The 15,817-nt window shown below is 36.9% G+C and overlaps 1 protein-coding gene across 1 annotated transcript in view; it reads right to left on the bottom strand.

Moving 5' to 3' along the window:
- Nucleotides 1-11,265: 11,265 nt before the first annotated feature.
- MTNR1A (melatonin receptor 1A) overlaps nucleotides 11,266-15,817 on the bottom strand; it is a 59,128-nt gene continuing 54,576 nt past the window's right edge. Inside the window, exon 2 of the mRNA XM_051790766.1 lies at nucleotides 11,266-12,142. Coding sequence (XP_051646726.1) covers nucleotides 11,274-12,142 — 869 coding nt within the window. The 3' untranslated portion in view covers nucleotides 11,266-11,273. The remainder of the gene's footprint in view (nucleotides 12,143-15,817) is intronic.

Genomic DNA, 15,817 nt, shown 5'->3' with positions numbered 1-15,817 from the left:
AATTTGTCAAGAGCTGTATGCTGCTGTAAAATCCTAAATGATGTTATTTAACTAAAACCACAAGATTCTCTTATTATACTGGCACATATGTCTTCTCTGGTGGTTACCACTAAGGGCTGTCCCCATATGGAGTCCTGAAGTACCCTCACACTTCCACAGTCAGATCTCTAGGTTTGACTTACAATAAATACTTCCTGAAAGAGAATTTAAGTACTTGACACTAACTTCGGCTCTAGATTTGTACAAAAGGTTGCACACACCAGTACAAAAGGAGAGTTTTATCAGTATTTTGCTCATGAGGATATGCATATGTACGAGAAGTGATGCATAACCTAGCTTAACTGAAGCCTTTCCTCCAGGTCTTCTAATTGCCATGCACTGACTATGCCCTGCAGGCCTTGTATGATCTATAGGATCAGTAATCAAAATGAGTGAATTTTTGCTGTACAGTTGTCTCCATTTTAGTATTAAAAACATTTAGAATGGAAAAAATAGGATTCGAAAATTATCTAATGAAAAGAAGCCCTAAATATTTGGAATAATTAGCATCTGTGTTTATTTTTTAGGAGAAAATATTTTTGTAACATGTGTAATGTACTTGATTCCTAGGTGACCATTTCAGTAGTAGTAATTTTATTTTATTTTAGTGTATTTTAATATTAAATTTTCCTCAGTACAGAATAGCAATAAAATTCTTAGTAAGGATGTTATACATGCAGTTCATTTACTCTGGTTTCTTCACACTGCCTGATCCTACCTAATATTATTTCCAAAGAATAGATGAAAAGACTGACAGAGTGGAGGTGTTAAATAATACTGGGGTGATTTATCCACCCCACTATTCACTAGCTATTTTGCATTTGAATGATAAAGGAATGCTGGAGCTTATTGAGGCTTCTTGTGCCATTGAGCATGGAAGAAGTAGGAGACTGTTTTTCCTGGTTTTCAAATATGTATCTTAGTATACGTCTCCTAACTTCAGAATAATTATGATATTTGGTGGTTTTCACCTACAGTTACAGGAGAATCTCACTCTTCACTGGAAAAGTGTTTTTAAAGACGGATTGAAAATATGAATATGGTTGCATCTTTAAGACCCAAAAATGGAAGGCAAATTAAAGTACTTTATTACTATTTGAAATCATATCTTTGTTTAATGCCATTCTCGGCTTTTTGTGTACTTGGTTCATGGTTTGTGCAGGATTAGGGCTAGCAAGCCCTACTTTCAAAGTGATCTAGGAAACCAACCATAGTCTATTCTAATTCTGAATAAGTCTCACTCTTATTCAAAAAAAAAAAAATGAAATTCATGGTGTGGACTTGAGTAGCGAGAATTTATCCTACATTTTTTGCAAATAAAAGCATATATGTATGTATTTGATGGCTGGTTAAAGGAACAGTTTGTGCTGCCTCTGTCATTTATTACTGAAGTATAGTGTAAATCCTGTTGCCATGGAGTAGCAATGCATATCAATTTCAGACAAATTTTAGTGTATGAAAAGTATACTAGGTCAGCTCTAAAACAGAGGAGGGACCTATAAGCAAGGAGAATATAATAAGTCAGTCTTGAATTTGGACACAATTTACCTATTCTTTCATAGTGTGTCCTTTAAAAAAAGACAAATAGTGGTGTCCTGATGATACATTTCATCTAAATGAGATCACAATGTCCTCCAATCTTCCATAATAAAACTGAACTAGTATTGACTATCATGACTGCATAAAATTCATTGGTAACATTTGAAAAGTTCAAATGTCCTGTTCAAACACCAACCAATTGAAACTGTCTTTATCTGCAAGATTTGCTGACATAAATGACAGAGAGAAAATTTCAGCAAAAGGAATGGTGTTGTTTTAGTATGAATTACGTACATTCTATTTCAACTTATCACCAGAGTTAAAATACTTGTTTTTTAGAAGCAGCAAACTCAGAAAATTCTAAATTTCCCTGTCCAAAAACTAAAAAAAAATTTAAAAAGTCTAGCAATTATATTCACTCTCCACTGCTGCAAATCTTGAAAATAAGAAAATCTTCACAGAATCTACTGTCACCATTCAGTTGAAATCCATTAATACTTTGCTCCCTAGTATTAACTGTTATGTTCTCTCTTGCCTAAGAAGTTAAAATTAAGGACTACTAGGCAGTAAAATGAAACAGGAATGCCTTTTACTAGTGTGGCCCATGCCCATCAGAACTTCATAAACATCAGTGAAACCTTTCAGAGATATTTCCCCCTTGCACTAAGCGTGCATGGTACTTCTACCAGCACCATGTGTACCAGTACACATCAGATCAGGAGGTGTACCCTGGAGTGGGAAGTCTGATGCGCCTGCAGAGTAGCTACTGTGGTGGTCACTTTGTCTTGTCTCAAGCTGGCAGAGACAAGCATGCAGAAAATCAGGCTGAGAGAAAAAGAATACCCACAACAGGGTGATTTATGAGATAGCAGCCATTGAAACACATAGACGCATGTACAAAGCGTACTCCAAAATTTTATGTTGACATCTCCCCCACCTAGAGAAAGCATGACAGTTGAATGAAATGAAAGGTAGGGTAAAAAAGGAAATGCAAATGCAGTGGTTCAGTATAGCTCAGTTTGTTATTTGGTGTTGACAAAACAAATGTAATACATATGATTTTCAAAGACTTTAGTCATTCTCAATGACTGCTACTTACTCTTTGCTGAATGCAAATCTAATTTTCATAGCTCCCTACAATAATGTATATGCAGCTGTATCCAAACATACTTGGAATGCATTTATCAGGATTCTCCTCAAACATTTTTTTCTTCCAAAATAGAAGGAAGAACTGAAACCAAAAATGTCATAACAGATGTTAAACAACTGTTCTCAGTATCATGGAACACTGGTCAAAGGTTGTGATGCTGAAGAATAAAACTAAAAAGTAAAGTAACTGATGAGGCTGAAACTGAATCTATTTTTCGAGGAATGCTTTCCTGTGGCTACAGACACTACTCTGAATTTCCTTATTCGTGTATTTTAAGAGAACGTTTTTCATTCCATCTGCCCATGCTGTCATCATCCTGCTTTTAACTATGATGGTTAGTTTGTAATACTTAATATTCACCTTTAGATGAGACCCAATGACACACTGTTGAGTTATTTATGAGAATGTTCAAGAGTCTCTTGGCTTCCTGAATATACATTGTCATCTGTGAAAAACAGATGAGGGTGAAAAACAACAGGGTTTGTTTTTTTATCAGGGTATTGGTGTTTAGATGTAAGCCATGTCCTACATAAGAGTATAAAAAATTATTTTTTGAAAGTTATACTGGAGATTTGATCATATTTTTTTCAAGTTTAAAAAAATGTTACTCAATTGTTTCTTTAACAACCAGTTGGATTCTTATTTTGAATTCTTCTGCTTGCAGTTATTCATTAGGTAGTGTTATCTGTATTATGAAAACACATCTTAAACATCAAGGAAGTATTTTGAGAAGATGAATTAACTAAAAAAAATAGAAAGAATTGTTGCTTTTCTGTATTTATAAGGAAATGTACTTATTAGATAATTCTTTTGGGATACTGTTCTAATTGTTTCGAAAATATTTAATTCCTAATATCAGTGAAGTAATTATGTAAGATGGATTCTCTACTTTGATTACTGCTTTCCTAGACAGCAGTTTTCTAGTAATATGTGAATCAAATGGAAGGTCTATCTTGAAAGACTAAACCAGAAATGATTTCAGAAAAGGAGAGTCCTATTTAGGACCAGACTAATTGCCTGGCCCAGCTGGCAGCAGACATCTGTGCAATAGACCTTTAAGTCTGTTTGGGATGACAAAACACCTACCCTCTCTCTTCATGTTTTGTGGACCTCCCATGACAAAATAATATCCCAATGAACATAGGATTTTTCACTATGAGTTGTCACGGTTGTGTTTCACATATCCTTTCCTGTATGATGAGGGAATGACTATTTCACTATTTTTATCAGATACGCTGTTAAAAATCAAAAGAGAAGAGTGTTATAAATTTACACAAATAGAAACTGCACCCTTGTTGGTCCCTTCCTTCAGGTTTGGAGGTTTCAGTGGCTTTATAGATTTACAGCTTCCTTATAGCTTCTCCATCTTAACAGATAGGAGCACAACAATAATTCAGGGGTACTGAGAAAGGGCGAGTGTTAAAACATTAAAGAAAGGGTAGATGCTAAGAGGTTTTATGTATAAAACCATACATCACATGTACTCATATATATGACCTGAATCATAGAATAAGCTGAATTGGAAGGGACCCAAAAGGATCATCAAGTCCAACTCTTAGCCCTGCACAGGACCATCCCCCTGAGTCACACCATGTGCCTGGAGTATCATCCAGACACCTCTTCAACTCTGCCAGGTTTGGTGCTGTGACCACTTCCCTGCAGAGTCTGTTCCAGTGCCCAGCTACCCTCTAGGTGAAGAATCTTTTTCTAATATCCAACCTAAATCTCCCTGGACACAACTTCATCGCCTTGGGTCTCGTCACTGGTCATCATAAAGAAGACATCAGTGCCTGTCCCTCCTCTTCCCCTCACAAGGAAGTTGTAGACTGCAGTGAGGTCTCTCCTCAGTCTCCTGTTCTCCAAGCTGAACAGATCAAGTGACCTCAGCCAATCCTCACACAGCTTCCCCTCAGGCCCTTCACCATCTTTGTTCTCCTCCTTTGGATGCTGTCTAAAAGCCTAAAATCTTTCCCATATTGCGGTGCCCAAAACTGCACACAATATTCAAGGTGAGGCCGCCCCAGTGCAGAGTAGAGAGGGACAATCCCCTCTCCAGACTGTCTGGTGATGCTTTGCCTGATGCCCCCCAGGACATGGTTGGCCCTCCTGGCTGCCAGGGCACTGCTGACTCATATTCAACTTGCTGTCAAACAGGATTCCCAGGTCTCTTTCCATGGCACTGCTTTCCAGCATCTCATTCCCCAGTCTGTATGTATATCCAGGGTTGCCCCATATCAGGGGCAGAATCCAGCACTTCTCCTCTTTGGTCTTAATATGGTTGGTGATTGCCCAGTCCTCTGATTTGTCAAGGTCTCTCTGCAGGGTCTCCCTGCCTTCCAAGGAGTCAACAGCTTCTCCCAGTTTTGTATAATCTACAAACTTGCTTAGTATCCCTTCCAGTTCTGCATCCAAATGATTTATGAAGATGTGGAAGAGCACAGGGCCCAAGATGGAGCCCTGTGGAACCCCACTAGGGACAGGTCACCAGTCTGATGTTGCCCCATTCACTGTTACCCTCTGTGCTCCACCCATGAGCCAATTGCTCACCCACTGCATGATGTATTTATCCATTGTCCATTCTGGACATTTTATCCAGAAGAATCCTGTGAGAGACAGTATTGAAAGCTTTCCTGAAATCCAAAAGGATTACATCAACTGGCTTCCCTTGAACAACTAGGTGGGTTACCTTGTCATAAAAGGAAATCCAGTTGGATAAGCAGGAGTCTCCTCTCATGAAGTTGTGCTGGCTGTGATCAATGACTGCATTGTCTTTCAGATGTTTTTCAACGCCTCCCACAATAATCTTTTCCATAACTTCACCAGGCACTGAAGGGAGACTAAAAGGCCTGTAGTTTCCAGGCCTGTTAGTTGATCATGTAATCAACAAATAGAACATAGTGAACAAACTATTGGCATATAAGCCTTTCAGCTAGTCTGAAACAGAAGTTTGGGGATCCAAGGGCTTTATAGTTGGTTTAATGCACCTGTAATAGCTATGTTTCTTTATACTGGATGTAAACAATCTCTTGAATATAGTATTTGGTGGACACATCTTTTTACATGACGAGGTTTGTAAATTATGCATATATAATCCATAGATCTACATAATATTTTTATGTAACTTAAAAATTTATCAAAAAAGGCTTAATGAAGTTTTTCCATGTTATTTTTTAAGCATCTAATATTGTACTTTTAAAAAGGAAACAGAATTTTCTTTCTGTGAATCACTGCAATTGTTTTTTGTGTATCTGTTTAGGGTTTGTGTAGACAGTGCTCTGTGGCAGAAAATTTCACAGCTTAAGTTGTATGTAAAAGTATTTTGGTCTGAGACATACACTTGTATTGCTCTGAATTTTATATACATTATGAAAAGCTGAATATCTATACATATTGAAGAAGAGTGAAAGGTACTTATTTGAGTATAAGCACTTTTAGAATCTGGAAACAAACGTGCAAAGTAAAATTCTTGTGATTAAATCAAAGCCCTGAGTGCACATGCAATATAAGCAGAAAGAATAACAGGAAGTAGACTTCCTGTCTCTAAATCTCTTATGTTGGTACAATTTTCTGCTAAATAGATACTACTTATACAATTAAGAATGAAGACACATAAAAGACTGCTGACTTTACATATTTACTTATAAAAATGACAAATCACAGAGACAGTTCCACTGGATGAAGTTAAATTTGCAGATAGTTAGTAGGCAAATTCACATTCTCCTACAACATGGACAGCTGACAATTGTGGACTTCCTTAGAAATAAAATATATATTTATTGTGTAAATAGCATAAAATAGCTAATTTTTAGATTTATGAAATCTAATATGTCAAAATCCTCAGCTGACATGACACACTGAAACTGTGCTGGTTTATGTGAGATGAAAATGACACTATGTCTCAAATGCTGTTTGGTTATAACTTTTGGAATAACCTGTATATACATTTATGAATAACATGCTTTTCAAAATGGGCATACTTTGGTCAGTGTGTGGTAGTAGGGGTGGTTTGAGTGATGAGTATAATATTAAATTGGGAAAATATTTTCTGTGACCATTATTAATATATGTATTTCTTTGATGAATTTACTTCTGTTTCTATTTAAAATTATAAAAGCTATTGACTTGTACTGTAAGTCTTTTTCCACCCTATTCATATTACAATCTCTCAGACACATCTTTGAGGTAGGAATAAAATTTTTAATAAGTAAATTCATAAAACCACATAATGGAATTCTTAACACAGGCAAAAATTTGAGATACAGTACAGGGGCTATAAGCCAGGCCACTACTTGAATATTTTTTCTTCTAAAAAATTTAGCTTTAGCATGTGTGATTTCCCAAAACTCAGTGACAAGATGACAGACATTTGTAGTTCTTAATTATTCATAAACCTTGTTAATAATACTTAGAAAGTGCAGTTACTAGAAAAGAATTAAAGAATAACAGTCCATCTATATTACTACAGTTTGTGAACAAGTTTTTCAAATAGAGGAAGAGTTTGAAACTGTATTTTAAACTGGATGACCACATATACTTATGTACTTGTGTATTATATTTTAAGGAGACTTTTTTATGACTGGTTTTTTCAGTGCAGTTTAAGGGAAAGGGCAGTTCCCTTCAGTATGTCATAATTAATCAGATCTCACATGATACTATTTCAAAAGTGGTCAAAAAGAAGAAAAATATGTGATCATTATAGAAGGATGCACTATACACTAATACAGATTGACAGTATGTTTATTATGGATGATTCCTATACCTACTTTCTAAAACAAATAATAAGCAAAAGAAAAACAGTAAAATCATTGCTATATATTATGCCTATTGAAATAACATATGTTTGCTTCATATCTCTGCACTTGCACTAGCCCAGTGGTAGAAGAAAATGTGCAAAGCACTCTTAAGCAAGCTATTCCAAATGAAACTACATTGTTGCATACAGTTACAGTTCAACTACAATAAATACCCTGTTTGATATTAATATATTCATTAAGATTCTCTTTGCTGGTAAATATGTAATACTGCCAAGCTTCTTTGTTAACATGAAGTTTGCAATGCAGATGACCACCTGTCTGTAGGAGTACAAGATGTTTTGATATAAGATCATATTCAGATTGTCAGTGTAATCAAGACTGGAATATAAGAAAGAAATTCTTGTAGGATAAGGTAGAGGTCAATTATGCTATAAGTCTTCGGTGCGTTGCCTACAGAGGCGTGCACTGCTCCTTCACAGAGGTTCTTTGGCTTCACGGGAGCTCAGACCAGAAATGGATAGGAAATACAAAAGGGACGGGCCTGTGCAGATGTGGTAGACACCTAAGACTCTCAGTTTAGAAATTAATCTGTCCAGGGCTGATGATTGCTGTAGGACAAGTACACTATCTAAACCATCCAGACAGAACTCTAAATAATGCAGTTTTTCTATTCTAGCCTTTAGTATAGGGGAAAATTTAATATTTTGGAATGTAAAAAAACACATCAAGGCTCATCTACTTTCACAGAAGCAACTAATTTTGGATAGGTTTCTATCCATCTCCTTAGAATGGACAGAAATCATTATCATTTTCATCAATCTTTATGTTGACCATAAAGAGTCAGACGTTGTGAGGTGCTGACTTACGTTGTCATGCCCATTGTCAATGAGCAGCTGACAAGGCTGCTGATTGTCTTAGATAAATCACTTAAACTCCTTTGAAGCAATAGACTTGGATTAAAAGTAACCATTACTGCAAAGTACTTCAGAATGGCAGTAAATGCAAAAGTAATCTCATGAGAGCAGCAGATGTTGCTCAAATTTTTCATCCATAGTAATTTTAAACTAAATTCTAAAGACTTGCCCCCCAAAGAAGAATCAGGGATTAGTTTATTAAAATTATTGCTATATTTAGCAGCTTAAAAATTTGCACCAACATGCAAATTCTGTGATTTAGATTTAATACAAATATTTCAAAATACAGCTCTGAAAAATGTTCTCCATTTTTATTACAGGCCTATTCAACAAAATATATACCTTTGGTATAATTTGTTCTGTTGTATATAGCAAAGCATTTTCATTGTCACCAAAAATATATTTTAGCACTTGCGAATTACAGGGGACTTTAATTCCTCAGATAACCCACAATATTGGATACAGTGTCTTCAACCGGCTCATAAATATGTAGACATGATACACATGTACATTTTCTGTTGGAAATGGCAAGTGACAGATCTTTGAGAATCCTAAACTTACTAATGATTAAGCTACTTAAGCTGTCTTTATGCTACTTTAATAAATATATCATAAGACATCATTTTCATTGAAAATATGCTTTAAATAAGGCAACTTTTGTAAGAATTCAAATATTGTTTTCTCTTGCATGAAAAACTCATTTTCTTGTAAGGTAATCATGCCTCCCTTGCTATTCTAAAATCACTACGCACAAAGCAATAAAATTACAGAGCTAAGCATCCTCCAAGGATGAAATCACAGTGAAGAAAGCTGTGATATACTTTATGTTGTTAATCACGTTGTATCATATCGCATCACATGATGATACCACAATAGAAGAGAGTTGGTTATTTACACAGTGGTTCTGACTGAAAAATGTAAACAAAGATGAGTCAAGCACCTTGGCAATGCATTGACTTTCTAGTTCATAACCAGGGTTTTACAATGTTGTTCATTAGTTCTGTTGTTAACATGACATGAGGCACCTGTTTTTAAGGTAAGAAACTGGTCAGATGATGAAGTGTCAGTACTGCTATCAAGTAAATATGAATATGTTTCCTTTTAGTTCATTATTAAGTCAAGGATATGCTAATCTATGATCCAAGAAAGACGAAATGCTGTCAGATTCATATGCAGTTTAAGGAGTTCTATGACATAGAGTAACTGTTGTTTTCTAAGACATATAAGCTCAAGAAAATCTCCATTACAGTAAATAATATTTTAAAAAAATTCTTTAGGTAAAATTCACATTTTAACATAGATTAACAGAAGTCTGATGGCTATTCAGAAACTCTTAGTCCCATTGACATTGTTGGAATCGGCTTGGAAAAGCTCAAGTGTACTCGAACATCTCTGTAGGTATAAATGCTTGAGCATTAAAAACTATGACAGTTGGAGCTTCTTTCCAGAACTAAATGCTCCTTCTTTTTAAGGTCAATTTGAAGGTGAATCCTATTGTGAATTGCTTTTCTCCGCCAGAGGACTTCATTATAAACAGACATTCTTTGTTGCAGGAGACAGCCTAGCTATTCTTCCTCACTTCACAGTGTGCTTCCCCTCACTGAAGAGGTGCCTGCTATCTGTGGAAAGTCCACATAACACGTCCTGTCCTGAGAGTCACATATTCCTCTTTGTGCCACTGTCATAAGTAGTATCTTCTCTGTTCTATTATTTAAAGGTGTCTAATTGTTCTAGGTTATTCTACTATGTTCATAATTGTGTTAAACACCTAATTATTAATTTGAAAAGCTCATCTGTGTCAGATTACAAAATAACCTCTAGTCTCAGGCTATTCTCAGGAGAACAATTTCCAAAAGATGTTAAATGGTCATTCTGTATCTTATTTCCCAGGGTTGCATGGGGTTAAGATTCCACCGACTAGACAAAACTTGCCACTCATATTAAATGCATTAATCTTCTTCTCACAGAGGTTTAGAACTTCTATCCTTTACACAGGTGAGATATAACAGTCTTCCTCACCTATGTTTCTAGAAGGTGTTTCCTCAGAAGCTCCTCTGGGGCATTTCCCCATTTCATGAGTTACCATCTCTTCAGAAATAATGGTAATTTAAATTTCTCTTCCCAACCCTCCTACACATTTTTTTCATGCTGGAATGGCTTGACCTGATGAATCACAGCTCTTTTCTTTTCTTGCTGTTTATCCTCCTGCCCTTGGAGCTTTGAAGATAATCAGTCAGGCATGTTTCTCCCCTTAAAAGCTATTTTAAAATTGAGAAGTCAATTGAGAATGTCATTCTTAGGAGGGTTGCTGAGGTTTAATACCCAAAGAAAATTATAACTGTGTCCATGTTAGTAGCAAAGCAATATAGATAGAGGTACTTATCAAAAATCCTGATGAATTTTCAATTACCTTGATTTTTCACTTCACATCTCCTAATATATTTCATAAAGGCCTGATTCCTTCTTTTAAAAGAAGTTTCCAGAGGTTTTAGAATCAAGACCACAACCTGGCCAGAAAAAGCAGGTGGAAAGTGGCAGGAAGAGTTTTATGATTTGTTTTACTGCACTAGGCAGTGTGGATACTTCTGTTTCAATCTCTTTCTAGGTGTTTGTCTTCATCTAAGGGAAAAAAACAAGTATCCATGCATAACTTGTTATTCACTCAAGGATATCATTATGTCATTATACAAGAGATATACCATTGTATAATAGGACCTGTATACCATGGCTCTATATCAAGCTCCCAAATACTATGAAAGAAATTTGATCAAAGTGTTCTCAGTGTAGAAGATATATTTCACTATAATATCTAACAGTAGAACTAATAAAACAGAGACTTTATTTGGATGCTGTTGAATGACAGTAAGATTCCCATTTTCAGACAGAGTCTACCTTTACTTGATTGTTGTTTGTAATCAACGGAGAAGGTTTACTTCTCATTCTGTCTCCTGCATCATTAGAACTATCCTGGAAAAAAACATTTGCTGTACAAAAAGTGACAATAATTCTCTTGTATTCTCTTCTGAAGTTCTGGTTCAGGAGTCCATATACTATAGCATTAAGGCAGCTGTTGAAATATGCCATATAATAACTAGATACAAACAACCACTCTGGAATCCTAGGGATTACAGTTTTTGGGTTGACAGCCACAGCAAGGCCTATAAAGTTCAAAGGGGCCCAGCAGACTGCAAACAGTACAAATACTACAAACATGGTTACAAAGTTTCTGAAGTCGTGTGGCTTCAGCCTAGGGTTGTTATCTGGTTTAACCCTTCGCCTTACCTGAATAACTAGGATCCATATTCTCAAGTAACAGAAAGTAACTACGGCTATGGGAAGCAGGAAATGGAAAAACACAATTGCTATTGTATATGCTGAACTCACAGATTGTGCAAATGTACACGAGTAAATCCTGGGGTCATACTGTAGCGATCCCACAAACAGGTTGGGCACAATAGCAACAAATGTTAGGACCCATATAAGAACAACATAGCACAATGAATTCTTGTTGCTGTATAGCTTGTCATATTTGAGACTGTGGCAGATATAGCAGTACCGATTGATAGCGATGCCTGTAATATTGAAGATTGATCCAATGACACTTAGGCCCATCAAGAAGCCACTAATCTGGCAGTGTAGGTATCCCAGTTTCCATCCGTTGTGAAACACAGATGTGAGGACCAGTGGATATGGGTAGATAGCTACAATCAAGTCTGCAACTGCCAGGCTTACAACAAACACATTTCCTGTAAAATAAATATAAAAAGGCAAGTATTAGTTTTTCTTTTGATCTTTTTCTGTCATTTCTACTCTCATTATATTTATGAGAAGCCTTAAGCGGAACACTTAAAATGTAATTAGTTTCTACTTTCTAGATCAAAATTCATTATATCAGAAATAAGACACTCATTTAGAGTCTAAAAAGGTAGCTTAAATTAAAGATGCACCTTTTAAAAGAAAACTGTCTTTAAGCTTAATTACCATGACCTAGTATATTTATCATGTCATTTATTTGGATTCTTCCAATCACACAGACTTAGAATTAATATCAAATTAAGATATCCATAACTTTAAGTCTTGCCTTGGTTTTAAATAGTATCTCTTGAAAAATCAGCAGAAATAATATTACTAATAAATTTCAAAACTCACATTTACCTTCCTTATTTAATTTAATTCCCTTTCAGGCACATTACCCCTTAACTTTTCCAGTCCTGAAATGAAAATCTCTTTTCCCCCATTTATATTTCAAGTTTCCACGACTTTTACGTGACTTTTATAGTAACTGTCTTTGAATCTGCTGGCTAGGACTTCTCTAAACTTAACTTCTAAGAGTCTAGCTGAACACAGACTTAGTTGTCTTTTCTAAACTGAGAGACATGGTCTTCAGTAAAAAAGTGATGCTGGGCAGTGACCTAGACAGTTCCTAGATACTCTTCTCTGCCACCAAACAGAAAAATTAAGCAATGAAATATTCTCTTGGTTCATTTTTTAACAAAGACAGATGCTAGAACCCCTCTCTGCTTCAGAAACAATGGAATCCATCAAGTTTTGAATTAATCTTTTGAGTATAGATTATATTTTCTTTTTTTAGTTGCTTAAACTGAATACCTCCCAACCATTCTAGTTTCTAAGAAGAAGCTCATGAGATACATTGAAGTCACTTTTATTCATTTTTTAAAAGTAACTATTACATGTATTGGTCTAGTTGTTCATGTCCATTTCTACAGAAAGTTGTAAATGTGTGTATACACATGCATGTATGTAGGTATATAAATGCATATTCTAAATAGGCATTTGTGTGTTTGAGATTCTATTTTGCAATTCTGAGATTATTCAAGGAAGATGAAATATGAGCTTCTGTTGCAACCTGTAATAAAATACATTGTTAGCTTTAGATGATGTAGATTTCATTATTAGTCCAAAGTGGGGTTGGTGAACTGTTTTGCACTTGGGCAGACAAAACACAAACAAATAAAAAGAGTTTATAAGAAAGGATAAAAGTATCTATGGAACAATAGGGCATTCTATCTCAAACAACTTAAAATGCATCTTCTCTCACCAATCTTAGCCTTTAAATGGCCAGCTAGAAATATTAACGTCTACAAACACTGACAGAGAAAACCAGAAAATATCTGTCTCAGGATGCTACTTACACTGTCCTGTTTAAATTTTGATACGTGCAAAAGTACCACATTTGATATTTATACTAATGGCCTTAAATTAAAGACTGCTACACTAGCTGTCATCAATTTTGTTTGTGGATTTATAAACAACTTTCTCATGATAGCGTCTATAGTTGTTTCTTCTTTGTCTGGGAATTCAATGCCAGACTGCAATATGCTTATCCTGAAGCCTTTGACAGAATTCCAAATCATTTCAGCAAAAACATCAGAGTTTCTATCAGCAGAAGATGATATGGGGAAAAAAAACATTGCTTTCAGAATTTACCCTTGATGTAGTGGCAAGTGATACAAGGATAAGACACTACATGGAACTTAGAGTTCTGGTTTTTCTTATGAATCAAGGATTGGAAAGTAAATGAAAATTTGCTGTTAGTGGGTTTTTTCCCACTAACAAGAATACTGCAAAATTGAGAAAATGATGACATATAAAATCACAATACTTATTTAAATCACAGAATATGCTGAGTTGGAAGGGATTCATTAGGATCATCAAGTCCAAGTCTTAGCCCTGCACAGGACCATCCCCATGAGTCACATTATGTGCCTGAGAGTATCATCCAGACACCTCTTCAACTCTGCCAGGTTTGGTGCTGTGACCACTTCCCTGCAGAGTCTGTTCCAGTGCCCAGCTACCCTCTAGGTGAAGAATCTTTTTCTAATATCCAACCTAAATCTCCCTGGACACAACTTCATCGCCTTGGGTCTCGTCACTGGTCATCATAAAGAAGACATCAGTGCCTGTCCCTCCTCTTCCCCTCACAAGGAAGTTGTAGACTGCAGTGAGGTCTCTCCTCAGTCTCCTGTTCTCCAAGCTGAACAGATTAAGTGACCTCAGCCAATCCTCACACAGCTTCCCCTCAAGGCTCTTCACCATCTTTGGACACTCTCTAAGAGCTTAATATCTGTCCTATATTGCGGTGCCCAAAACTGCACACAATATTCAAGGTGAGGCCGCCCCAGTGCAGAGTAGAGAGAGACAATCCCCTCTCCAGACTGTCTGGTGATGCTTTGCCTGATGCCCCCCAGGACATGGTTGGCCCTCCTGGCTGCCAGGGCACTGCTGACTCATATTCAACTTGCTGTCAAACAGGATTCCCAGGTCTCTTTCCATGGCACTGCTTTCCAGCATCTCATTCCCCAGTCTGTATGTATATCCAGGGTTGCCCCATATCAGGGGCAGAATCCAGCACTTCTCCTCTTTGGTCTTAATATGGTTGGTGATTGCCCAGTCCTCTGATTTGTCAAGGTCTCTCTGCAGGGTCTCCCTGCCTTCCAAGGAGTCAACAGCTTCTCCCAGTTTTGTATAATCTACAAACTTGCTTAGTATCCCTTCCAAATGATTTATGAAGATGTGGAAGAGCACAGGGCCCAAGACGAAGCCCTGTGGAACCCCACTAGGGACAGGTCACCAGTCTGATGTTCCCCATTCAGTGTTACCCTCTGTGCTCCACCCATGAGCCAATTGTTCACCCACTGCATGATGTGTTTATCCATTGCCCACTCTGGACATTTATCCAGAAGGATCCTGTGAGAGGTAGTATCGAAAGCTTTCCTGAAATCCAAAAGGATTACATCAACTGGCTTCCCTTGAACAACTAGGTGGGTTACCTTGTCATAAAAAGAAATCCAGTTATATAAGCAGGAGTCTCCTCTCATGAAGTTGTGCTGGCTGTGATCAATGACTGCGTTGTCTTTCAGATGTTTTTCAATGCCTCCCACAATAATCTTTTCCATAACTTTATAAGGCACTGAAGTGAGACTGATGAATATGTAGATTCTGGGTCCTCCATCCTGTCCTTCTTGAAAACTGGGACAACGTTCACCAGCTTCCAGTCAGCTGGGGCCTCTCTGGATTCCCAAGACCACTCTAAAACCACCAAGAGAGGTTGTTTGATGACATCAGTCAGCTCTTTGAGGATTCTGGGATGAAACCCATCAGGCCCCACAGATTTGTAGGGATCCAGCTGGAGCAGAAGATCCTGCACAGTTTCAAGGTTGACTGGGAGTTGATCATTCTCACAGTCATGGTCCTGGAGCTCAGGGCACTGAGACCCCCTTGGTCCATCATCCAAGTTGAAGACAGAGGCAAAGAATGCATTAAACACCCCTGCCTTGCCTCTGTCCCTGTTTGTGAGGTGATCATCTCCATCCTATAACAGGCTGATGATATTTCTACACTGCCTATTGCCATTAATGTACTTGAAAAACCTCTTTTTATTGTTCCCCACAGTTCTGGCA

Source organism: Manacus candei, unplaced genomic scaffold (genome assembly GCF_025592945.1).
Source record: "Manacus candei isolate 608988 ecotype Guabito, Panama unplaced genomic scaffold, ASM2559294v1 h1tg000028l, whole genome shotgun sequence".
In the NCBI taxonomy this organism is placed as follows: Eukaryota; Metazoa; Chordata; class Aves; order Passeriformes; family Pipridae; genus Manacus; species Manacus candei.
This window is presented reverse-complemented; position numbering and strand designations above follow the sequence as displayed.